Here is a 27,297-nt window from a genome sequence, read left to right on the forward strand (position 1 = left end):
TTAATTAGAAAAAAACTATTTCAGGATGGGGGGAAAAAAAGGATACAGTCACATAGCAAAAACCTGTGAATATGGTTTTACTATAGAAGTTACTGATTTGCAGTACGAGGTACTTATTTATTTATCCAGAGGTTTCGGTTGCACTTTATTAAACACTCAGGAACTGAGTTACTGATGGCAGCAGAAGGATCTCTGCCTCTGTGGATCTAGATCTGCCAATTCACAAAGGGTCACAAAACCAACACCTTTCCCATTTGCGTATTAAACTCTGAAATGCCTGAAGAAACGCATATGTCAGACATTTGTCTGAGCCTTCATTTCCATCATTCAATCTACGTTCAATATGTTTTCCTACAGAACTCAACAGAACCACATAAATCTCATTATATTGATTAATGTGCTATCCACACACTGCTGGCAAAGAAATACCAGAGCATAGAGAAGGAAAAATGCAGAAAATACTGCCCTAGATCAGCCCCCGCTCACACAGTGCAAATACAGTCATGTAGCTGCATCTGCCTTCCAACTCCCAGCTGAAGCACACAGGGCTATGGAGGGGAAAGACCTTTAAGAAGCAACAGCAGCAACATGGGGACAACATACAGAACCTGCATCAGTCTGCAGTCTTTGTTTAACTGATGCTAACCGCAGCTCTCAAGAATTTCCCAGAGCCAAAACCAGGAGAGCAAAGAATTTGCCAGGGCTCCGTTCCACCACATCTGGAAGGCGATTTTTGCTCCTGACTACATTCTGTTCTGCCAAAATCTTGCTTAGGGTCTTCTGAGCACACTTTAAGGGTTACAGGGTAAGTATTTGCACTTCCCACAGAAGACAGGAGGCAAATCCAACTCCCCACAAAGGGAAAAGAACAAATTTACAACTAAACAATTACTTGTGGTATATTTATCCTAATCTCTCAACACAAAAATGTTTTCAGTGACTGGAGGCAGATTGTTTCGCTTATAAGAGATACAAACTGTCAGGAAACAGCAAAAGGCAATTAGTAAATCACTATCGATTTGGGTGATGAAATTTCCATGTTTTTTTTTCTAATTCTCTGTTGCTCATTCCCACAAACAAGCACGACATCACCTTGAAAATAAATGCAATTAATTATCTTAGCTGAAGCTTTTAAAACAGAATGGCTCCTAATCTACATTCCTTGGCAGCAATTCAGTAAGGCTGCACTACTGCAATGTTGACTGACTACTGTTGTGGTTGTACCACCATCCCCCTGTTTTCATTCTAACTTTTAAAGACTCATTTACAGAGTTTTTACAGTCCAGTGCTTTGAACTATTAAGTGTCCTGAAGTTGTGGTGAAAAGACTATGGAAAACATGGCTTACTCTGCAATGAAGCATTTTGATTCTGCACTAAAACATCCAATCGCTGTTAGCCCTACATGTCCAGCTACTCAAAAGTGAGCTGAATTCTCCTATGCACTTGAGCTAATTAGCCAATGTGCCTACCCACACTTACGCATTCTTTTCTTAGCACTTCTTGTGTTGGGATTACATCATTTCTGTTTAAGGATTTGGGGATTTCGCAGTATAACAGCAGCCACCACACTACTGATTTACTGCCTTAACAATAGAAACAAAAGTAAACAAACATAGCAGAAATGACCACACTGCCCAGGGTAACAGTTTTCATAGCAAACTTTCAGTTAGACATCCAAAGGCAAGAAAGATGACGTGTGTATTTTTGATAACGGAATTGGTTGGCAAAATAAGTATTATAATTTATGACGATGTAAATAGGGAGGAAAAATGTAGACTGGTGGTTGGATCTCAAGCTGCAGCACGATGTGATAGCAGACAAAAATCATTTAGTTGCAAATTGGGTACATGTTCTACAAGCCCTGTAATCATTCTACAGCGGGATGACACTCCTATCATAGATGCACAAGAAAGCTCAGCTGTGGTCCAGCTGTGCCTTGTGAGCAAGGTACAAAAGAAAAGGGTGACATCTCTTAAATCAAGCAAATAAGCAACTACATAGGCAACACAGTTCCAGAAGTAAGCGTAGGTTAAGTGAATGAAAAAGCATAGCTGATGCCCTATAAATATCTACTATGTAAAGTATTGAGTAGGCTCTAAAGTTGATATGCTTTTATCATTTTCTCAAGTTAAGCAGTAGTATGTGAGTACATGCATAAAAGACACTGCATTCATGCCTGTGGAAATAATTTGTCATAGCCAGATGAATTCTGGATGGGCTGTCATACTGTACGTATATGGCACCAAGAGATGTTTCTTAGATTTCCTATCTGAGCTTAAGGCAGCTTTAAATATATTTAACATAAAGGAAATTATTTATTGCTTTTACTTTGGGAATAACGAAAAAGTATTCAAGAAGTGCAGGTAGGAGGATTAAATCTGATATCTGAGATTCTGAGGAAAAAAATAAAGCTTTAAGTGTGACCAAGGAAGCCCAACATTGATCATATTCTTTTAACTGAAGTAATATGGGAGAATCATTAGGTTAATTTCAACATGAGGAAAGAGTTGATTTCTGATAACAATGTTAGTAGCTTCTTTCTCCCCCATAAAGAAGTAGCTTGAATAGAGTCCTTGTGAAGGAACTGATGCAATGCTTTATTTTTACTATGGGAGGTATGACCTCTGTTTCAAAGGGAGGCTGTTGGTGAGTTTTTATCAGTACTTATCCGACAAGGGGAAACAAAGCTAAAGAGGGAGCTGAATAGAATACGAAAGCCTAAAGAATTCTTTAGCAATAGTACAGGGAAGGCTCTCCCAGAACTGTACTTAGATCCAAACAACAGTTTGTAACCAGTTCACACAGCAATGATATAATGATTTTAGCTAAATGTTTTCATCTCTTTCTTTATGGGTATGAAACAGAAGTTAAAACCTGCAGACTTTGCTATTTCAAGTTCAGCAATAGGACAGGCTAGAGGTGAAGCCGTAGGCAGAACCTACACTTGTCAAGACCTCACATGAGATGAGAAAGGTAACGACTTGATTTAGACCGCACACGTGAAATAACATCTTAAAGATGATGTAAGGGGAAAAAAACAAACAAGGCTACAGTGAAACAGGTAAAGTTCACAATTTCATAGAGTAATAAACTCCCCAAATGGGGATACAGCTTTAATGTACTGTACACTATGATACTCCCTGACATTATCTCACAAACTATTGCTTCTCATCTTATGTCTTATTTAAGCTGCTATACACAGCAAGCAGTATGAGCTCCCAAGTGCTATAACCCTAACTCCTCTGCTGGCACAAGCATGGACTTCTATACATTTAAGTTATAGGAATTATCTCCTATATTCGAAGCCTTGGTTTGCTCTGTCTTTTGGAATAAAGTCATGTCTTTGTCAACTGCATGGACCGTTACTGCATGGAGGAAGATAAAAGAATACAGGAACATCTCTGTGTCTTATTACATACAAAGATTCAACAGCCAGTACTGATAAACTTATTCCACCCTGACAAACATCAGATTACAAAAAAGAACAAATCCACCTTGGGGAAGATTAGTTGAAGAACTCTGAGGCCCTGAATTGTAGAGGCCTTGGTTTTTCAGGGGGTTTGTCACAGTGCAGAAAGAAATTTAGTATTGCTATTGATACTCAGAGATGCTTTCCTACCTCATGTTAAATGTTTAAATATTTGCGAAGAAAAGGGTTTCTCTTTAGATGCAAGATTGGCATGTACACTTTTCTAACAAATGAACAGCTTGAATGGAAAAGATTAAAGTGCTAAAATATGCTTAAAGTTCTAGAAAGAGATGAAATAGATATACTCCATAAATCAGGCCAAATATATATCTTCATAGTCCACACTGCCAACACACTAAAGCATCAGGGACAGAGGAAGCCCTATGTGTAACAGCACTCACTTGTTTTACAGAGTTACAGCTCATTCCAACTGCTTTGTTGGTTTGGAGTGGCACGCTAATTAATACAATCAGAAGAGAAAGTTTCAGAAATCTCCCAACAGCGCACATTAGCATATACTGCCGAGAGACTTGATAGAGTTCAAAGCTTATCTTGTAGCCTACATGCTCCATGTTTGCTCAGAGCAGCAGCTGGCCAAGTGATCTCCCTCCTTCTCAAAGAGCAAAATTAAATTAGATTAGATCATCTATTCTCCCTTGTAGAATTAAGATCGTGCCATGAAAACAAGCAAATTAGCTTTTAAAACCCTGTTTCTCACTTAAAGGATAAAAGGCTGAGGGATGATTTCTGTACCAATTCAGCCAAGCTGCAACAGAATGCACATACCTTTTTTTCTAGGCAGCCTACAAGAATCAAGTGTGGCCCACTGGACTTGAGGCTGTGAGTAACAGGGAAGCCTGAGGTCAATGAAGAAGGAATCGAGGGAAAAACAGAAACAGTCACAAGGTTTTGAGATAGATGCACAGAAATGGTGTATTTCCTGGGATGGGCTGAAGGACCACAGAGTTCTGAGAGCTGCTTTGTTTGCTGCCATGTAAAAACACTCCAGACAACAAGAAAACTTGGTTCCTAGACAAATTATGACAAAGAACATTTTAGGAAAAGAAACGCTCACAGTATAAAGAATAGAAGGAAAAATGTAAGGGATAAGACTCTAAGGACCTAAAAGTTATCTTGAAGAACAAACGTTTGTGGATGATGAGTGGGATGGAGGATGAACACTTTGAATTCAGATACTGCAGTGATGCTAGATGCCACATTAGAAAAGGCACAACAGTGAATGAAGTTCAAAAGGGGCCATACAAATAAGACCCTACATTTAAAGGCTAGTTGCTCGCATTGCATCACTGCACACCAAGCTGTGAGGTCAGTTGGCACAGATGCGGTTAAACAAGCTTATAAAAATGTGTTCCCATTAAATTACCATGTTGCAGCAATTAGACACACTCCAGAAGATTGTCCTATGCAATCTGTTCTAGATGAACAGCTAATGAGAACTAAGCTAAAATACGATCTGGTTATGATTCCTCTTTTTAATATTCCCTCTATTACTAAACAGCTTAAACCTACAAAATGGAAAGGGTGAAAGATATTTGTCTGCTATGGTCAGATGGAGTAATCAGACTGGCCATGAGAGCACGTAATGAAGGCTGTGGTGCATCTTCACTCAATCAGCCTACGCTGCATCAAGTATAACAAGAACTTAATTTAAGTTATTGTAGCTTGATCAGTTTGGCTCAGGGTGAGCAAGAAGGCAACCTCAGCTGTACTGCCCAGATTCCCCACAGCTCAACCTTCACCACTGTAATTGTACAGATTAAAAGAAGATCTGTTCTGAAAAATCTTCAAATTAATCAGGTCTGTTATTTCAGGATATTGAGGAGTGCCGGCCACTCACTGCCCCTCTGTTTGTGCTTTCAGCATGTTTCTGCCCACTGCTTCTGTTGTGTGCACAGAGGCACAGCCATGAGACTGGACCAAGACATCAGCTGAAACTGCATCCTGGCTCAGCCAACATCCATACGCTGCAGTAGGTGGCATTTTCAAGGATCAAAGGGATACAGTCAGATCTTTAATGTGAAGAATAGCCTTATTTCAGGTGAACTAAGAAGGCTTTTAGACACCTGAGCCATGTCTTTCATTTCCTATTCTGCTTTCCCTAAAACACCCTTAAGATCAACTCTGCCATTTCCTTCATATTAACTCTCATGTTTGCACTGTAAGTAAGACTGAAGGGGAAGACCAGGAGAAAAAAAAATCTGTTTCCACAATTAGAAATATAAACTCCTAATAGTGATAGTAAGAGTCTTTGTTCTGTTTGTACAAGGCTGACTCTTAGTACTAAGTATAAGTACTGCAAATAAGGGCTTGACACCTCTCTATTTGTGAGCTGTACTGAAGACATTATGCTAAAAGTCAACCATTTCTCAAGGTAAATGAGAGCTCCAAAGGGCTGTGTCACAGCCTGAAATGTCTCAACTCCCTGTGAATTCCCTGTGACTTGACTGGTACCATTTTACTGCAGCTGTTCATTCAATTCAGAGTTCACATCGTGAAACACGACAGTGAGAAAAGGAACTGATGAGAATTCACTGAGTGCAGCTTTTCATTTGAAAAGATCCTCAAACATATAAAATTGCTTTATTTTGCTTAATTTTCCACATTTAAAAGCATAAATTGCATTTATTTTTCTAGTCCATACTGAAAACAAGCGATAATTTGTAGTATTACAACTTTCATCTCAAAGGAATACAACTGCAACAGTTCCCACTCCTTCTGAAAGAGGTGAATGCTATAGAAGGCATTGGATTGCCTAATGCAAGGGATGCATACATTATTTTTTCTCATGAGAATATGCGAAAGCTGTTGCTATCAGCTTCTTTTTGTACACACACAAATGACTTTCAGGAAAACAGACCTTTCTTTTTTTTTTCCTTTTATGTGCTGAATTACATGCACTAAAGATTTACTATTGGAAATGGGAAATGCTGGTATTTCCTAAGAACAAAAAATGACTTAGGGCTCTTAGTAGTCACAGTTCTCAGCAGGATCACTTAACTGAGGTTATTACCATTCAATCCAAACAACCTGCATCCTTTTAAGGACTGAAGTATTTAAAAGCCTAGACTATGTACTCTGCCTATTATGAAATCTCATCTCATTTATTTTGAGGTTGGTGGAAAGGCTTTCACTTATTTCACTACACAACAAATTAGGCCTATGGTAAAGTTAAATAATTAATGACACTGGAATCTTAGATACCGCAATACAGCTTTGTGCTCTGATGCTGAGTCTGGTTTTGTGAGAGAAGTAATAGTAATAATAAAAGTAGAAAGATGAGCTTACTGGGAAGAAATAAAACAGGAAAAGTACTGCATTAGTCAGACAATCATTACAACATACAGTACCCTTCAGTGACTGTATCCAGTATCCACTAAATTCAAAGGACTTCAGGAAAATTACACTGACTTGGTGTTAAGCAGCTGCGAGGAGCTGAACACCCATAGAGAACTGCCCAAGACTCTGCTATAAAAGCAGATGATGGACCGGACCTTGACTAAACCTTTTGCCTTTCCTGTATTCCATTCAGTCTCTGCTCTGAATGCCTCCAAGGTTTTCCTCTGTTGCTTTCTGATCACTTCTGAGATGTAATTTTGCCTACTGTTTCCTCAGCATTTCCTTTCGTAAATCCTTATCTTTCAACGTTCGCTCCTCATTCACAATCTTATCCAAAGATATCTTATTCATATCTAATCTATCTTGACTTTGGCCATCTGTCCATACAGACTGCTCAGGTCATTCTTCTCTCAGACTTATTCCTTTTTGGGTCTACCTTCTCTAGATGACCTTAGTCATTGTTTTTCCTCTGTTCCTTAGTAGCCACTACTTTCACATTTATCAGTTTTACTATACTAGCTTCACCAGAAAGACCTTCTCCGAGCCTCTTCCTACTCACACATCTTGCTCGTCTTCCTATAGCGCACTTCTTTTCTTGCTCCAAACCTTCTAACAAGTGGAGTATAAAACTATCAATCTTCCCTTTGTTATAGGAAGCTATAGAATTAACTACTTAAAACAAAAGATCTTAGTCACAGGATAAGTAAACTCGTTTTCTACGCTAGCCTTATTTTAACACAACTATATTAACTTCTGTGGCATTTAAACTAGATCGTATTTATCCACTTGGAAGAAACCTAACATGAAAAGAAACGTTTCTTTCCAACTCTCTAACATTTTCAAGTTTTAAATTAGAAACGTTTTTCCATTACTTTGGTTATACAGCGCCTTAACTTGGCTCTCAAACAACTACCCCATGGCACGTGGACAGCACGCCCTCATAGTCTGCATTGTTCCTAATCTAAGATGCTGAAAAACATCAGTTCCTGACAGAGCCAACAGGTTCTGAGAAAAATGAATATGCCTGGAACTATGGAAGATAAACATGTATAACAATGGATTTCTTGTCCTTCCTCCTAGCATGATGCTGAACGATGTTATGGCATTGCTTTTTAAGTGTCATGGTCTCTCTAATGGTGATAATGGAAAGGTCCTGGCACTCACAAACAGTCCCACTTCTGACTTTTTCCACTGAAAAGGATCAGAAATAGACTCACAACAGTTCAAACGTACCATTTAACACATCAAGTTGCAGTAACTACATGCATTCCCTACATGTTTCCTTCACGGTCATTAAAAGGCCTTCCTAGAAGTCATTCTTTCCACCCTCTTTGATTTATCTTGATATGTGCATGTTCAGAGCAAACTACGCTCCCTTGCTAAGCAAGATGACAGTACCAAAGTGCCAACTACATGGAAGCTTCTTCTGACCTCTCACAACGACGCATAAGGAAAGATTCTATTTCACAACGGACTGACAAAACATTAATAACCGGGATGTAGCTTCCTTCAGAAGCGAGCCTCTGGAGAGCTAAGAGTTCTTAATTAAATCAACTTCTCCTGCATATAACATCACAGAGTAGTTGGCTGACTTATGCTTATTATTTTTCAGCGCAAGATTGTTAATTTACAAGTCTGTAATTTCACACGTACTTTAATTCATTACTATTTATGGTCCACCCAAAATCAGTAGGTCTAACCACAGAAGAAATCTACTTGGTGTTAGAATACAGGAACACCAGATAGAAATCTAATATTTGGTACGAATCACCCTCAAGACTAATTGCTTAGATTTGCCTTCCTGAAAGCAATTGTGTGCAACAGAAGTAATTGCTCATGGTCTTCACTGCTAGTTTCCCTTGGCTGAAAAGCAAATTATATAGTAATGCAGGTATGATTTACTTACAGATAACCTAGACCAGAGAAAATAAAAAAAATATGGATGACAATATATTCCTCTGAGGGAAAGCTAAATACTAACACTGGGCTGCAAGCGGCTATTAAAGAATCAGCTGCAGTAATAGCTTCTGGGGAGACCCGATAGATAGCATAAGTGTGAGCAATTTAAAAGGTGCAGTTCAAAGTAAGTTCCCTCTAGTTGTTTACAATGTTCTGTCCATCCCAAAGCTGTATGGATAAACAGCTGTATGGATGAAAATCATTCATTTTCCCAATTCTAAGCATTCTTAGGTACACTTACCTAAAATAAAATCAGGGGAAAGATGTAAATCATCCCCCCAGACTCAAGTCAGTTTAAGTTAGTGATGAAAATTCAGAAGAATTATTTACAATTGTTACTATAAAAGCCAACCCCAAAATACAGACACTAAGTGAGATGGTAAAGAGCAGAATTAAAATGCACTGTGAAAAGTCTCCACAGATCCCTTTTTGCTCAGACCTTAAAAGCTGAGAAATTACTTTGAGTTCAGTCCCCAGTCCCCAGGCTAATCTATTTACTCCTATGGAAGTCAGAGAGTGGGAACAAACATATTTCACTCATTCTTAGTAATTTTCCCCCACAAAAAATACTTTTTGGAGAAACAATACATAGACAGCTGAGCCAATTTTCCTTCTCCCCTCTCAGACAAAACTGGATCATGATTCATCATAGACACAATTGGGTTTTAATTTATTCCTTTAACAAGTTTGTTTATTTTCTTGTAAGCAAGTATTAATCCACTCTGACACAGGAAAATGTTAATTCTACTGCACTGCCTTTCAAACTTAAAAAAGCTGAGTCTAACTCACGTTGGTGTTTACTCTAGCCTTGAAGAAATAAAACTAGAAATGCCTGATGTGTGTACAGAGGTCCTCTGTTCTTTGGGTAGGCTAACACTGACTGCACATCACTCCTCTCTGAATGAAACTGAACAATCCTGTCAGTCTTCTGTGTAGGCATAGATGGAAAGTTTATCATCTTCCCCAAAGAAAGCTGTTCCACAATTATTCATTCACACTAACTTCACAGTGCCACTCGCTGCAAAGAAGAAGGTGACACAGGAAAGCATTTGGCCTATTAGAGAAACATAAAACTTCACTCAGTTCAGTGGAGTCCAAGTAGAATTTAGCCATCTGGTATTCAGATATACATCATGCCTATGATGTTCACTTGCTAAATGGTTATTTCATGAAGCAATGCTAATGATGATAACCCTTCTGTTCTTTCAGTGAGAAGCTTAGTGAGCCCTCCAGCTACTGGAACAAAAGTACACGCCCAATTAGATGAGAGAAGAGTCCCCATCCCTTATCTCTGCTGCAAGAGAAAAGAAAAAATCCACTACAAGTTCAAGAGAAGCAATGCAATTCAAACACCAAGCACCTCTCAAGTTAGGTTCATTTCATTGTGTCATGCAATACCAACTCACATACGGAAGTTCACAGGACATGTTTGTGTCTTAACCTTACCATTATCTCAAAACATCTACAATTATAAGGTGTCAGCACAGAACCCTTCTCCATATTCATGTGAAGACTATAGGACAAATGCTGACTGCCATCTCTGAAGAGTGAACCTCTTATTTCAATGTTGCACTTGCCATTAGGGTTTAAACCAATAGGGCAGCTTGCAGTCTCTTGGTACTACCATACTCTGTCTTCTGAAGCACTGTGAAACAGTTCAAATGCTTTAGCTCAGCTGTAAACAGCAAGAGTGCAAATGCAGTACATGCACACTTCCATATCTGTGGTGCAATGCTACTTAGCAGCTATTTGAGAAGCACAACATAAATACACACAAGAAAACCCACAAAATTATGTACTCGTGGCATTTTCCACAAACATTTGCAGCTTCCAAACTGTCGGTTACACATTTCAAGTGAGTTCAACCCTTAGATAACAATGCATCCATTTCTAGCATGAAAATACTGCTGGCTGATAATGGGTCTTGTTGATTTTTGTGGTGTGAGGAAAGGTAAGCTGCCTGCACTCGGTAAGTGACACACTAATGCCACAGTGCTAATTCTGAATGCTCTGATTTCTTCTAACCTTTTAATTCAGCTCTAAGCTCATCTAAATTTGTTTCTTAGATAAACACAATGTCTACTTGATTCAGCCCAAAACAGCAGCGATATTGCTCATCTTTACAGGATAACTATGGATATACACACACACATACATACAAAGTAAACTAGCACTTACACTAAGTGCCAGTTTGTATAAATGAAAGGAAATCAGCAGTTGGGAAGATGAGGCCAGACCTTCAAACTGCTGTGTGCTGATTGCTTTCCACCAAACTTCACACAGCCAAACCAGCAGATTAACAGCCAGCCTAACACTGATGCACAAAGGCACATTGTACCATAGCTTTGCATTCAGAGGACGACTGTATTTAACACAATTAAAGTAATTGCTCCAGTCTAGTCAGCCCAGCAAGGTCTCCATTGGAGTTAATTAGTAAATGCCATTAAAATACTTTGAACATGCAAATGCTAAATGTTAAATACTTCCATTATTAATATATTCTCACAAATGCTGCAAGGGTAGGCAGGTGCAGGGTTCCTGGAATGCTGCAGTGTCATAACATGCAAAGTAAAGCCAGTGTTTTTCTTAGTTTTAACACAAGAACTTGTTCCATGAACCAAGCTTTTGCCTCTGATATACACAACAGCTCAGGCCTTTTTATCAGCAAGGAAGCATCTTCTGTCATTCAACACAGACTAGACCCCCATGTTCATCTCAAATCATCTAATACATAAGCACATAAAGACTAGTTATTTGCGGGGAAAGAAAGAATAAAAACTGCATCAAGCAAATACAAGGAGCAGGATATAACTACGTACTGTAGTCTAAACTTCTGGAACAGAATTACAGCCACACATCCTGCCAAGACTCTTATACAGTGTATCAAACCCCAGCTTGATAAGAGAGCTTTAGGCAAATACCCAAAAAAGATAAGAAGGTAATGACTGAAGGCATTAAATAGAGAGAAGGAAGCAAAACATTCTGAATTAAAAGAGGTTAAAAGCACTGGGTCATACTTAGTCCTGGGAAACAAAGACTTAACCTCACACAGCTACGTCAGAGATAATAAAAGAGAGCAACAACTGATTATTCTTCCTAGTCATAGATAGAGAAAAAAATAATGAGATTAAGCCATAAAAGGGAAAATGGAAGATGAGTACTGAGAACCTTTATAACTCAAAGAGTGGAACAAGTAGCCCAGAGGCTGTAGAATACTCATCACTGAGGAAATTCAAGCTTAAGTAAACACCCATCTGTTATGGAATATTCTGTTATAATCGCTCCTGCTATTGTGCAAGGAGGTGGAAAGAGTTGCACCAAAGTCTGGGGACTAGATACCTACAAATTCATTTATTTCAGGTTGTCTGAAACGTTTATTTGAAACAACAAACATCTGGTTCTTAATCCTCCAATTAACACAGTTTCCAGCCCTAAGGAATTAACCACAGAATTCACGACAAACAGTTTATTTGCTAGCAGTGGTGTAAAACAAATTGCCTACAAACTTTTACATGGCTAATAGAGCAGTTTAATTGTGCTTTTTTTTGTCCCCCTGCTTTGAGGAGCACACTTGGATTTCAAAATAATATAAATAAAAATAGGAAGTCATCCCTGAGCAGAGACCTTTGCAGCAGTGTCTGAGCAGAGAATTACATGGTATAACAGACTCAGGCTCTCATTCATGATACTGACCTCCTCTGAAGAGCACTCTGAGATCTAACGATGAAAAGGACTGTAAAAAGCACTAGATGTTATCATTAGTATTCAGGAGGATGGAATTCTGTGACTTAGTTCAATTCAAAGGGACCAGCTTTCATAAGCTGGTGCTTATGAAAGCCGACATTTTAAACAAGGAAATAGCTCTGAGAGCAACATTAATGTGGGCTGACCAGGATGGGGTGAGGCCACGCTTTTCTGCCAACGTCTCCCAGCAGGTTGCGCTGCAGACTTGTTTAGTATCGTGGAACCAATTTAATGTCTGCTCACTCATGCTTTACCACTTTCACAATACAGTATTTTATGCTGTTTCCAGTCACACAAGAACTGCATAGTGCCTAAAACAGCATCCTGATCAAGAAAACACACATTACTGCTCACAACTCTATGCATTCTTGCACTCCTGTTGCTCCTGCCCATGCTAAAAGAGATTTCCTGCCTCCAGTTGGCCACAGTTGCTTATTCCAACCACTGTTACCACCTTTGACACCCTTGCAAACTCGATGGATTTCCACCCTGCTGCTTTCAGCTGCTGTGGATAAATTAAACAAAATAGAAAGTCAATCACCAAATGTTCTGGTACTCTGGCTTTAAAGATGTCTCTGATTGTAGGAGTGGAACATGCTGTTCATCAGTTTATTTGGCTGGCTTTGCCACTAGATGATTTTTAAGTAATCCTTTATTCTCACAAAACAGACTTTCAAACAAGTAACCAATACAAACAATATATGCATTAAGATTCCATCCAGCAATACAGACTCCCAGTAATAGCGCTAGCATCTCTGCAAGCTTAAGGCAGTTTAATTGACCACCATAATTTACCTCGACGTTAGCATCATTTGGACAGCTTTTGAAAACATATTTTTGTTAGTGGAGAAATGTGTTCTGTACACATTTGCTGTGGTCAACCTTATTTTCCTACCTACTGATTTGACTTTCTGCTCTGCATGACTAGTACTGAGAAAACAATTAGTAAAGCGAAGCACTTTGTCATTGCCCCTCATACCCTTTAAGCTCACTTAAATGGCGTTTCAATATCAGCACACTATAAGTTGTTAGAAGCTTTCCCTCTTCTGTATTTCCATACAATTGAGATATCTGCATTTCTTTATGTTGCTTTTTGTTGTCGTTGTCATTAATTTGCAGTTGCTCTAACACTTTTATGGATCTAACTATTAGTGCTACCTGATAATATGGAACACAGCACTAAGAGAAAGAACCACACACATCTCTATCTACTTCTTAATTGGGAAAATCAATTCTGAAGGCCTTGTTAAGAAACACACTGCACTATTCTGGGGTTTGTTTGCCATCCCAGCCTGTTGATTGCCTATCAATTTCTCCACAGACCCAGCATCTTCAGATGATAAAACACTTTCAGATGGAAGCCAGGAAGATAGATTTTTCCTTCACATCTGGAGTTAGCAAAGTACTGAACTTTTCCAGTACAAGCCCTCCCATTAATTCCTTGCCTTCCAGATGGCATCACAGCTATGTCTGTTCCTATTCCTTCAGATCATTCTGAGATCTGTAAATTCAAATAACTGCCATCTCTCCCTAGTTAGGTCTACCATGAACAGGGACTGTGACACACACAAGAGCTGAAGGTGAGGAGATGTAGAAATAAAACTGCCCTCATTGAGAACACATTCAGAATAATGAAATGCATTCTTACAGACAAGACCAGAGACGTAACTTTCAGAATTAACTTTTGGGATACCAGAGTCTAAACAAATAGTCCTACAAGTCACATGCTATGAAAGATTCAGTTACTAACAGTTTCCAATCTAGGCTGTAATTAAAACAAACAAACAAACAAGTTTTCTTATTGTTTTGTTTCTTTTAATAGCTTTAACACACAGGGATGAACACCAGCCTGCCTCTCCACGGCTACAGCAGGGAACTATTGTTACATCAGCTCTCTGTGCTTCCCTTAACAGGCACCTGGCAATTTCAGGCTTCTTAGCCCAATAATTTACAGTCATATAAATACCACAACAACAACACAAGATGTTAATTCTGCCAAGTAGTTCATGCTTGTCAGAGTGCAATCAATTAACTGGAACAAATACTTTAAGACTGCAGTCAAGTTGGCTGGCCAGTTCTGTTTGCCATTGTGTCAATTGCTTTAGAGCAGGGACTTCAGCTATTTCAACTGCCAAAAAAGCACAAACTATGGTTTTCAGAAAAATATAGCGCCTTCTCCTAAAATATGCTTTTCTTCAGGGTCAACAAAGCATTCTGTGGGATTTATGCCATATACACCAACATATAATGTTAGTTTCCATTAAGAAATAAAACCACTGGAAGTTATCATTATTGTGAACTCTTCAGAAAATACTGAAAAGACAGTGGTGTTATGATGTGCTCACAATATATGTCAGTAATCTGTTCAGGGCTAACAGCTGATCCTCACAGAGTAACACCTCTGCTGCTGCTGAGGCTTCTCACTCACCAGTTGGGACTGCAGGATCCATCGTTGGCTTTTCCCAGGTATTGATCTGCTCCCAGGTAAATCCATTGGTTCCCAAGGCCACGCTATAACCACAATTACTGTAGTGCTCATCAAAGGAACAACCACCTAAAAGCAAGAAAAACACATACATTCCTGCATTAATATTATACATAATCATGACACTAAAATCATTTAATTTCTCACACCTAGGTTTACAGAGGGAGAAATTTGGGGAACAAACAAGTCATGTATAATATATTTCAGAGAGCAGAGAAGGTATCCAGAAAACAGTTTTGAACGTTCAACCTTTTTGTATCCCTTAGAAGTCTTTCTTCTCACATTGCTGCTCTTCTCCTCCATCAGCTCCCTTTATTTCCACCTATTTTCTTAACATTTTCACGGACAATTGCACATAACAAGCACACGCATTTGGGTCCCAGTGCTGGTATTTACAGAAACCTCCAGGTCAGATTTTTTAAAGAAATAAGAGAAAGAAAGAACCCAAATGGCAAAGACAAGCAAAGTATCCCTATACTACAGCAATACACACTTGATTTCACTTGAGATTCAAATTACACAGGGTTGAGTTGCACTTTGAGAACTTGCATCCTTCCTTGCAACCACCTCTTATGCTTAATAACACAAAGTCCTATGTGACACATGACTACTTCTCCAGGCCTTTCAGAACTGGACCTCACAGTGTAAGCCTTTAATTTCTCTACAATGGGAGAATAACAAGAAGTGGATAGAAACTGGCATTCACACCTTCCAGACTGTTGACTAAGTGATCTTTCCTACTCCGGTTCCTGAAATACTTGAATGTGGTTCACTGCCACCTGGCAGCTGCCTGAACACTTACAAATCAAGATAAATGCATTGACGGTGGGGGAAAAATATATATTTCAACACATGCTCGTGTGTCAGGCAAACTAATTCAATTAGTTTATCCCCATTTAGTACTAGTGGATCATTACTACACTGCTGAACCTCCCCTTCCATTGCCTCAGGTACATTCCTCACATCTCCCCATCTTGGTTTGCCAAACATATTGTAGTACTGGCTCTATTACATGAGGTAATTTGGGTGTTTGGGTTTTGACCTTAATTATGACAACAGTGTCACTGCTCTGCTTTTGTTTTCTCTTACAGAAGCAAGGAGAAATCTCTGGGCAGTTACTCCAAAGTCAGCTGGACATATCTAACACTTCTGGAGCTGCAGGGACTGAGCACTGCTCAGGGCTACACGATCTTGCTGTGCCAGCCAAACTGCCAATTGCTCCTGACACTAATCAGAGTTATATGCACAGAGACGTTCCCGGCTCTTTACCTTCCCACAGGCTGCATTCCCTACACATGCACAACGAATAGCAAGTACACAAGTGATCTCTGGTTTCAATTCAATAACCGTTACCCAGCAGTGGGTCATTTAAGCATTCTTTAGTTTTAACATGTGTTTTTTTTCTCTACGTGTCCCAAGGAAGACCAAACCCATCTCAGTTACATCAAAATTCCTCATACAATCCTTATTCTGCTAAAGGACTTAAAGTGCACTCCAACCACAAATGATTTTCTAAAACTTCATGTCAAAATTCACACAAATTATTCCTATTTAAGCACACGCTTGAAGGATTTGTTGGATAGAGTACCTGACCGTAGTCGGTGTTGTTCAAGTTTAAAGATTAAGCTTGTCGTAACAGAAAAAAGTTGTTATGTTGTGTAATTTTAATATAAATAGTTCTGAGTTTAGCAGATTTTATGACCCTTGCAGCCTTGCCTGCTCCAGCAGAGACCTTGCAAATGTATTTCCTACAGCATTTAAAAGTAGTTTTTGCTTTAAATTTACAGTTCTTGTGAGGCTTTCAGAGCTGTCAAAATGAGCAGGACCGCACTTCAGCTGTTTCCTCAAGTTTTAATTTAATTTAGGTGAAAAAGTTCAAGTTTAAAATATTAAATGTGCTTATTAAAATGTCTGACAGAAAAAACAGGTGCTCTGGATTGTCTGTGAGAAGCATGCAATGCAGCCAAAAATCACCTTCTCCCATAGCGAGCAGGCACAAGAGACAATATCAAATACTCTGCTCTCCGTCTCCACGCAGGGCATTCTAGTTTCAATAGATTCACTCTAATAGGAGGACTTCAGACAAACTCCATTTACACAACACCTCTCTAAAGCACGCTACAGTACAGTAAGTGGTGCTGTCTCTCAGCTCTTCCTTTGAAGGAGTTGCAAATAAATACTCTGATCAAGACATGCAATTGTACGAGGACTCGCGTACAGAGAAAATTACGCAGGTGCTGATAGTCTCAGAAGCAAAATGAGACGACAACAAAATACAGGGTAGAAGTCCTTATTTAACAGGGAACCTAATTGCTGATATACAGATACAATTAGCCAAATAGATTGTTTTATGTACACAGAGGCGGGTGAAGTTGGAGGGCAAGCTGAACAAGGATAGTGAGAGCTTCTGGAAATTAATTGGGAGTTTCCACTGATAAGAGACAACACCTTAAGAAGCTTGAAAGTGCCTTGAATGAAATTCAAGGCTAACCCGTGTAGTGAGATTGGATAAGAAAGGATAAACCATGGAGAGCCTTAAAAGCAGCTGCAAACACATCTACATTTCTGAAGAAAGAAAAGTTAGTGGAGGAACCACCAAATGCAAAGTGACAAGGCAATAAACCAGATGGATTAATTTACTGGAAGCAGAATTGGAATTTGGAGAGGTGAATTTGCAGGAAATGAGGACAGGGGGGAAAAAAAGCATTGGAGTCGATTCTCAATGCTCGGATAAGCAGAGTGGCTGCACAGGGAGCACACAACGGCTCAATCCTGGTGATCAAGAAGAGGAAAGCACCTGTCGGCTTTGTGCTAGAGAGTGGCAAAAGGGACAAGAACTAAAAGTGGACCTAGTTGGGACGCAGCCATGATCACCCGTGAGCAAGAAAGCTCTTTCTCAAACAATCTGTGCCCTGTGGAAGTGGTCATGCCCAGCCTAGCACAGCCCTGCCTTCTCCTCCCAGAGGTGCCCTGCTGCCAGCCCCCACTCATAGACACCCACTGCAGATATTTAGAGCACCAAACTCTGCTTTAATCCATGCATATGGCCACCAGATCAAATAGGATCACCCCATCCATGCAACCAGCAGCACCCCACTGCCCATGGAGCCCACAGCCTGATCCAGGCTGCAGCAGGCTCTGAGCAGAGCAAACCGTGCATAAGGGGAGAAGAGAGAGTTTAAAGAGAAGCACAGCATCTTGCCTCTTCTGGGGAATACTGCTGACCCAACTGATGAGTGTGCTGTTATGTTCAAGTGTGTGTGCGTGAGAACAAGCTCCCAAGCAAGATGGCAAGGCAGCAAGGTGAAGGCACACGTGGCATTTGCACAAGTGCTAACCTGCTGGGATGGAGCCATCCGCTCTGCTACATGAGCAGCTCATTGCCAGGTCCTTAGAAATTCAATTACTCCCCACTGATTAATTTCAGTCTAAACAAAAAAATGTAATTACGGACTTTAAATGCCTACTTAAGTAGGGATAGCGACTCCAAAATGGCATAGTAGGCTGAAACCTGCAGGTGAGTTCCTTTCACTGGCAGCAGCACAAGCTTAATATTTACTATTTCCTAAGACATCACCTGTATGGATACCTAAAAGCTACAGCTCTGCAGGAACATAACAAGAGAAGAAAAACCACATAGATAAATTCCATCTTAATACAAAATCAGCCACTGCTGAAACAAAACTGCTTGACTGCAGAACAGGGATTTTCATTAACAGAGAGAAGATAATTCATTATAAAAGATATCATGAAGTGAATTTAGATTCTAGGTTTGCACGTCACAGCTCTACCCACAGCGTCACAAAGCAGCTCAGAGGAAAAGTAAAGCACTTGCACACCAACCAAAATGGGGTTTGGTGTCTTCGTTAATAATTAACAGGGCTAAGGATTTCGGGATGCAAACCAGAATCTTTCCATTAATCAGCTAAAAATTAAGTGAAGAAATACAATTGCTAAGTAGGGCAAAAAAAGAAAGGAAACTGAGATGACTCTGATACTGTTAAGATAATGCATGTGGTGTTGACCATCTCTTTTCACACAAAATGAAAGCCAAAAAAGGATGAAGTCGTTCCCTTCCTGAAAAGGGTCATATTGAAGCAAATAACAGCTCACACAGGACAGATTAAATATCCCTTGTTTTACACTGCAGGCTTGTAACAATGCCACTGCTCATCTGAGTGATGCTAATTAATCTTGAACAGACCTATCATCAGTTACTGAGTCTTGCCCCCGGATTAAATGTAAACCAGCCTTGCATAAATTGAGTGCCTCCTTTGAATATATAATTGAATTTGCAGAAGTGTGCGCCAGGGGGGTGTTTAAATAAGTGCACAAATATGATAAAAAGGACTTCACGCCATTATATCTAATTCAGTAAGCAAAAATAATGGCAGGGCACGTTCCAATTAGTGTTTGATTTATTTATTTTAACAAATCCAATTAGTAGAATGTTTTATAAAGTCATCCAATGTCAAACTCTCACAGACTCACTAGATAAAAAACAATACTTCTAAAGAGGGATAAAGAAATATACTAATGGGAGAAGCCTCGTTGGTTATCCTGTATTTCTAGATACAGACTGAAAATAACACACCCTCAGACAGTTCAATGAGGCATTTACAACATTCCCAGTGTGGGGAGGGGGGGAAGAGAGCAAGAACCTCAATAGTGCCGTTTGTCACCTTCCATGCCTTTGCTTTGGGGATAGAAATTATAACAGCACACACCATTCCAACCAATGCTTTTTCCCTGGAATACTTGTTCTGAAAATGGGTTGAAATTGATTCATTTCATTCTTAGCCTCACAAAATAAGAAGAGAGTTCAGGAAGAAACAGATGGTCATAGAATGAGACAGTGCTTGGGAATTGTAAGACTCCAGAAATTAAAACAAAACCAAACAACGCTCTCTGATCAATAATTTTTGTCTATACTTCACTGAAAGAGCTGCATTTGGCTCCTTAGAAAAACAATTTATTCCACACGATTTGTCTTACAAGAATCCATTTGTAATAAATTTCTCAGATTGCAGACTTCATGTAGCACAGGGTGTGCAAATCAACTTTGTGTTGAGCCACTTCATTTAAGACAGGGTAAATCTTTTCAAGGGCTATTGAGTTTTCTTTCATCAGGGGTGGTAGCTACAACTTCATATACCTTCTACTCCATCCAGAAAGGTTAACACAGAAGTCATCAGAAATACACGTACAAGCAACCAGAAATGCTAAGCTGAACAGATCCAACTTCGACAGACCTATTTCTGATGAGCACTGTCCAGTGACCTCAGCTCTCAACAGGCATCATACCAAAGAGAAGGCAGAGGGTGCTTGTCACTTGAGTCATCATTAGTTTCATGTGTAACAGCCTAGAAGTGATAAGCTTTGTGATTCTGCATAGTACAAGATAGGAAGTTTCAGAAAGGCTCATTCCTCAGAAAATCATCCTTCTGCCATCTTATCAATCTACTGTTGTAACTGGTTAATTTCAATCAATACCTCCTTATTTTCCTGAATTACTTCTATATTACCTGTTTTTTCAAGAAAAAGACTTTTGTAAAGAGAAAAGTTGCCTTTACCATCTCAAAACCTACCACGTGTTCGCTGCATATATTCAGAATATGAGGAAGATGCTTCTCTTTAAACTGCAGGGAAAGCTCTGGTAAGGTTTTGTCCCTCAGTCACCTGAGGGTCTACACCAGAAGAAATTAAGGAGCAGATTCCCCAGCATAAAACAAGGTATAACTTTCTTATGTCAGTTGCTTGAGCTCATACCTAACAGAAATTCAGATAACACAACTGTGAAATGCAAATCCACATTTACCCTTCAAAGTCTTGTGTTGACAGAGCTGCATTTCTCAAGCTATCCAGAAATTTTGGGCTTCAGGAGGAAACACCAATGATTTCTCCAGTGCTTCAAACACATTCATTTCCCCTACAAGTACAATGACTTGTTGGTTCTCTGCTGCCATATCAGTCCTCACTGTCATGGGGTGGATTCATCTGCCACAGTGGAGATCCATTAACTTCCTTTCCATCTTACTTTCAACACAAAGTATTAGTTGGTTTGGACATATGCAAGGGAGGTTTTATCTATTCTCCAATTGTAACGTTGAATTGCTTTAAATATATACACGTTTATAAACCCAATGTTGTTTTAAGCTACAGCACCAAGTCAGTTCACCCAGCATGGCACATGAGCTGGCTCTCAAGGAATCCAGGCTTTGCAAATGAAGCTTAGCTTCAGGCTGCTGAAACACCAGGATTAACTTGCAGGAAGTTTTCGGGCCGGCCTATCTTCATGTAATTAAACTTCCAAGATTAACACAGGTTTTCAAAATCATGAAACATTCTTAAATAGACATTCCCCAATGGCTTTTGTTACACTTCCAGTTAATCATATCCTTTTAATTCATTAGTCAGGTAGCTTTCCACTCCTGTAGGAGGCTTCTGTGCTATTCACAGTATGATAAAATTAAGATTCCTTTTTTAAAATGCAAATTCATAGCGCTTTACTTGACTTTATTTTTGTACCATAAATATAACCAAGTTTTACTTGGCTCCAATTTCTGCTTTTTAAGTTCCACAGCCACCTTTTTCCTCCTAATACAGTTTTATATTCCAAAATTAATATTCAACATTCAGTAACGTTGCTTTTCTTTCCTTCCAGCATCTGAAAAGTGCTGGGTCTGGTAACTCTGTAAATCTGAATGGGGTTATCTAATGTTATGTGTACGGTGCATTACAACCACATTCTACATCAGCTATTCCACTGGAGCTCTTGGATCAGTCAGAACGCTCTACTGACTGACTTTATTTCAGCATTTTATAATGTCACATTGAATAGCTAGATATTCAGCCTGCAGAGTCATTTAAATTACATATCTATGACTTTCCCCATCCACTAAGGCAGCGGAAAAGCTGCCTGAAGGTAGCTCTTTTGCACTTATTTTCTTTATTCTATTATGAACCCTAGCTTTTTTATTTAATTTTTTTAATAAGCCTAGAATTAGTATGTTAGAGCTTCAAACAAGCAGCAGTTATCGGTTCACTCATATTGTGCATGGCGATGAATGAAAACAAAAAGATGGACTATCAGGAATCCCAAGGAGGATCTCCTTGTAGCTGAGATGCTTTCTTTGAAGACTTCTAAGCTACTGTCCTTGTGAGTTCTGGCAATGGAACAGAAATCATGTTAACTGCCACAACAGTGAAAAAGGAAAGCAGTTAAACGCAATCTGGTTGCAATCAAAAGTAACTGAAACAGATTTTTATCACTTTTAGAGAGCAAAAAATTAAGCTGAGATTTTCAGAAGGCATTTTATTATCTCAGTGCTTTTCCCAAGTGAAATAAATAACTCCTTTTCTCTGTGGTAGTTGCTGTCATTCAGTCTGCAATGACCTCTCTAATTCTCTCTGCATCTGACATTCACTGATCCTTCACCACATTTCCAGAGCCAACCTCCACTAACACCTAGCATGATCCAAAGACCACCCCTCCATTTTATACTCATAGAAAGCTACATACAGCATCCATAAAGACAAGGTAGTCATGATTTGATTACAGATTGTGCCCGCATACAGGTAATTTTAAAAATACCTGTTTCAAAGTTTTCCTCTAGAAACTTAAATCCAATAGTTTCATAGGTTCACTGAATAGATTCATAGAATGGCCTGGGTTAAACAGGACCACAATGATCATCCGGTTTCAACCCCCCTGCTATGTGCAGGGTCGCCAGCCACCAGACCAGGATGCCCAGAGCCACATCCTAGTTTGATTCTTTCTGATCAATACTGATTTTTTTTTGTTAAACTGCTTCTGAAGCACTCGTGCAATTTAAGCATCCAGCGTGGCATAGATCTCCAAAGATTGCTTCTTGATATTTAAGCTGGTGTATATAAAATGTAATAGCTCAACTGCATACCAGTCAAATACCAGAGAGTTACCTAGAAAAATGGATATAACCTGTTCAGACAGAATCTCATTGGCTCATATCACAATAATAATAACTTGCAATGAGTGTTGCAATTGACATATCTTGTTAAATTTAATTCTGTGCTTATTGGAAGTTACTCCGAGTGTTTGGCTGCATAAATAAATTTTATTGAGGTCTATCAATTTTTGCAGCTATGAGTTTGCACCTTCCATAGACTGAGGTCCATAAAATACTCTCTTATTTGTTGCCAGCAGTTTCAATTTACATGTAAAGTGCAGGGTTCAAGGATAGTAGGAGATGTGTTTTTAAAACTGTTTTCAGTTGCATCATGATCTTCATTTAATGTGTCAGGAGAGACTCAGGCCTTGAAATAACAGCAGTGAGCCAGCTGCTCTGTTCTCAGGTGCCCTGCAGTCAGGCTGGGGGCAGGATGTCAAATGCTGGATGGACTACGCGAAAGACCTTGCACAGTCTGGTCAGCTGAGTGATGGCCAAGGCACCAACAATCAGCTGGACTCAAAAGTTAATTATCTGTTACTTGATTTTTGTTTTCTTTTTTAAGTCCATTTATTTTCTATTTTTCACACATTTTGACGTTCTTGAGTGCCCCAATTGCACTGTAATAACAGAAATGCCTTCCAGAATCATAGTACAGTGGGGGCAAACAGCACCAGGAGCCTTGTTATCCTCTGCAGCACACTGCAAACATGGGAATCATGGGAAGATTTGCTTACTTTTAGCCTGTAGCACAAATATCTTTGTCCAAAGAGCAAAACACAGATAGGTGCCAGGAAAGACTAGATCCCTGCCTGATAGCAAACGAGTCCCTGAAAATATATAGAGCTCCCTTTCTGCTTAACCAAATATCCAACTTAGGTATGTGAGCAGAAATGCTAAAGTGCCCCTCTAATTACAGCTTTGAATCTTCAACTTGCAGTGCCAGACCCAGAACACGCATTTAGCAGAGACACAGCTGTTGGCTCCTAAACTGTGTATTAGAGAAGGACAGCAGGGGAAAGGAGAAAAAATTAAAGGCATTAACACAAATGCAACTCTCTAATAGCAGCTCATATTGTGTTAAAAAGGAGGCCACCAGAGCACATCTCACCACACAGTGTTGTCCTGAAACAGCTGCAACCAGAGACAAAGCAAAGGTAATCTCAAATAATGACCATCAGCCATGTAATACTAAGGCAGTTCCACTAAGGGAGAAAACAGCTTCTCCTTCATCCTCTGATGCAGAAAATCATTTGCTAATAGAAGATTGAGAACAGTTCAATGCTATCCGCTCAGATCCTTGGTTTTAGAGGAATTCCAAACTGCACAAATGGGCTCATTTGTAATGTTTTAAGTTCACTACGCATTTCATTTCAAAATGGGTTCCGGCTGTGCTGTTGTTATAGAAAACCTGAATGGTAGCAGAAAAATAATAAACAGTATGCCCTCATCCAAAGCCTTCCTCCCATTTCTGGGATGGATCTTCTCCATTTTGAGTCTGAAACTTAGAATGCTACGTTTTAAATTGAAACTATTTCTAAAGGAGGATTTTCTGAATTCCTCCGTTCCTACTTCTTAAAATAGCATCAGTTTGAACCATGCCAGGAAGCATTATATGTTTAAAGCACCTCTTCCCAAGATATGAAAGGCAGAACATCAACACAATTACTTTTCAAGATACTCAACAGCCAATTTCTAGCAGGAAACCTTTTGCTGTCATATTTGGTCACGGTTTAAACCTTGTGTCATTGAGTTGAGAGACACGAACCAGGTACCCTGAGCTTCTTATCCCAAGTGCACACAGGTCTAACCTGTGCTTCATGCTCTAGTGCAAACATACTTGGTACAGCTGAGATGGCCCAGGGAAAGGCACCTAAAGATCCAAGTTTAGAACCTGGTCTGAATAGCATTTAACATACAGTAGGTCACAATACATCAATATTTCCTTTGAGTAACCTACAAGGATTTTGTGACGTTTTCTACATAGAGTGCAATACAAAACAGTTCTGCAGTCAAAGATTTCATCACTGTTCCTACATTGAAATAGTTCTGGCTCACAGGTGCGACTCAGATGCACAAAAAGCTCATTTACTGAAGTCTAATTCTGGAAGAAGTCTTTGCATCACTCTAAGAAAGTAAATCCCTTTGCTTACAGAATTTCTCTTTACAGTAGAGGTCTAACAACGCTGCCTCTGTTAATTAGACAAACACTTACTCTACGATATTGTTCTATCCATACACCATCAAGCCCTAAAAAATTTCTCTCCCACTTGATTTTGGTAGAGGAAAGGGTATTTATGCACACAACTGCATGCACTCGCTTTACAAGATGACACAGGCAACCTCATTAACATGTAATGCATTCCCAGTGTCCCCAGGTGAAAGTGCAGATACTCAGAAGCAGAGATGAAAGCGCCATCCTAAAGATCTCAGCTATGCAGTTAAAATTGAGTGTAAAAATTCAAATCAACTCAGTGTTCTTCAATAATATTTTCATGCCAGACACTGTAATTTTAAAGTAATTGTGTAGAATCTGATTCATTAAATAGATAATGCTTCAAAACATTACAATGATAATATTAACTCAGAAATTAGATTCAGTTTCTGATCAAATGAATTGGTACTAAATATACCCATTAAATTAGAACCACATTGTAACTCCATTGATACTTCAGTTAGCAAGAACACGTAAGGCACTACTGCCAAAAATGTAAGAAATGAAGGTAATGCTTTCTTGGCGTTTGCCCCATGGTCCTTCTCGTAAGAAAAAGCAACTTAAGATCTTTCAGGCTTCAGATGCAGGTTTTAGCATATCACATCAAGCACAATAGTGACAAAAATAAGCTAGTCAGGTATCTCCATTTGTTATTCATGCACTTCCTAGCCTAAGAGAACAAGCATGGTACCGTATCAGACCTTTGTTGATGCCCCTGGGTTCCATCATAATCGCCTGAACCTGCACATATCTGAGGTTGGCAGAAGGAAAAGACAGCAGAGCACTTCATGCTGCTTCCAAAACAGAAGAGTGACAGCAGCACGTCAGACCAAAGGTCAGACATCTGCTAGACGTCACTTGGGAAAGATGCAGAAATAGGACATGCACACAACAGATCTTCAAAACTCCTTCCCAGCCCCAAACAAGCCTCTCTCAAGTCAGTTGTTCTTTCCCCATGAATCTACCCAACCATTTTCAGAACCTTCACGTTTGTGATGCTTCTACAGCTGAACCGCACTCCGACAGCTGGCTACTACTTTCCTGGGGATACTTAGAGATGGGGTGATTTTTGCCCTTACGCAAAGCCATACAAGCACAGGACAGTGACGCTGTCTTTGCAGAGATGGCATTTACCTCATGTGCTGAACTGACACTTTAGTGATGAGAAAGGGATTACAGCGTATTGTTTTCCCATGTAAGTGACAGCGCTTGTCGGGCTGTACCCAGGAGGCATAACTGTTTTAAATCACATTCTGCACTTTGGGACAAGATAGACTTCTCACTAGACTATCAGCCAACAGTACTTTTTTTTTTCCCTCTCCTTGTGAAGAACTGTCTCTCAGGGAGAAAAAGAATCGGTATACTTGACTGTATTGCAGCAGTTCTAGTAGTTTAAGGCTATTTTAAGATTATCTAATGAAGAGAAACCTGACAATGAGGTCCCAGCTGGAATAAAGATGTTATTTAACTACCTCTGAAAACACTTATCTGTGGCAGAAACTAATAGAATTTCCCAGAACTGTTACCACAATTAACATGGACTTTGAAGAGCAATATTTAACTAGCAGTTATCATTTTATTAGCATAAGGACTAAAAAGAATCAAGGCAATGGGCTTGGTTTCAAATGTAAAGATCATACCAAATCGTTTTGAGTAGTTCAAGTTTTACTTTAATGAAATCTTTCCCCTTTCTTCTTTTTTTTCCCTCCTCCTCTGAGAGATTTTATATCCATAAATCATCTGCATTCAAGTGCAGGACAGCTGGGAACATTGATTTATGGAATATATTTGACCTGACTTATAATTATGTCACCAACTTCCAAAAACACTGCTCCAACCTCAGCGATCCCACTCCTCACAGAATCACACAGTCTTCACGCTGTACACAGAGCTAATTGACGTAACGCTTCTTCTGCAGATTGGATGGCATCACGAACACTGAGTGAATTTGATTACACTCAACACTGAAAACAAGAATAAGTAGAGACCTTTTCTTTCTTCAGAGTGAGTTGACAGTAGCCACTGGGAATACTGCATGCATGACAGCAGCAACTAATGAAGGACTAAGCAATTATTGCTTGAGTCAAGTGCCAGGAATAAAAATTACATCATCTATTAGCAGAAAATCCAGCTTAATTA

At 39.4% G+C, this 27,297-nt stretch overlaps 1 protein-coding gene across 6 annotated transcripts in view; it reads right to left on the minus strand.

Annotated features, from left to right (window-relative positions):
• Positions 1 to 27,297, minus strand: part of LOC146758237 (receptor-type tyrosine-protein phosphatase T-like) — a 264,795-nt gene that overhangs the window by 138,613 nt on the left and 98,885 nt on the right. For all 6 annotated transcript variants that reach the window (XM_085517409.1, XM_085517410.1, XM_085517407.1 and 3 more), the window contains one exon: positions 14,959 to 15,084. In XM_085517409.1, coding sequence (XP_085373535.1) covers positions 14,959 to 15,084 — 126 coding nt within the window. The remainder of the gene's footprint in view (positions 1 to 14,958; positions 15,085 to 27,297) is intronic.

Source organism: Coturnix japonica, chromosome 16 (assembly GCF_054131305.1).
Source record: "Coturnix japonica strain WE chromosome 16, WE-NBRP24, whole genome shotgun sequence".
In the NCBI taxonomy this organism is placed as follows: domain Eukaryota; kingdom Metazoa; phylum Chordata; class Aves; order Galliformes; family Phasianidae; genus Coturnix; species Coturnix japonica.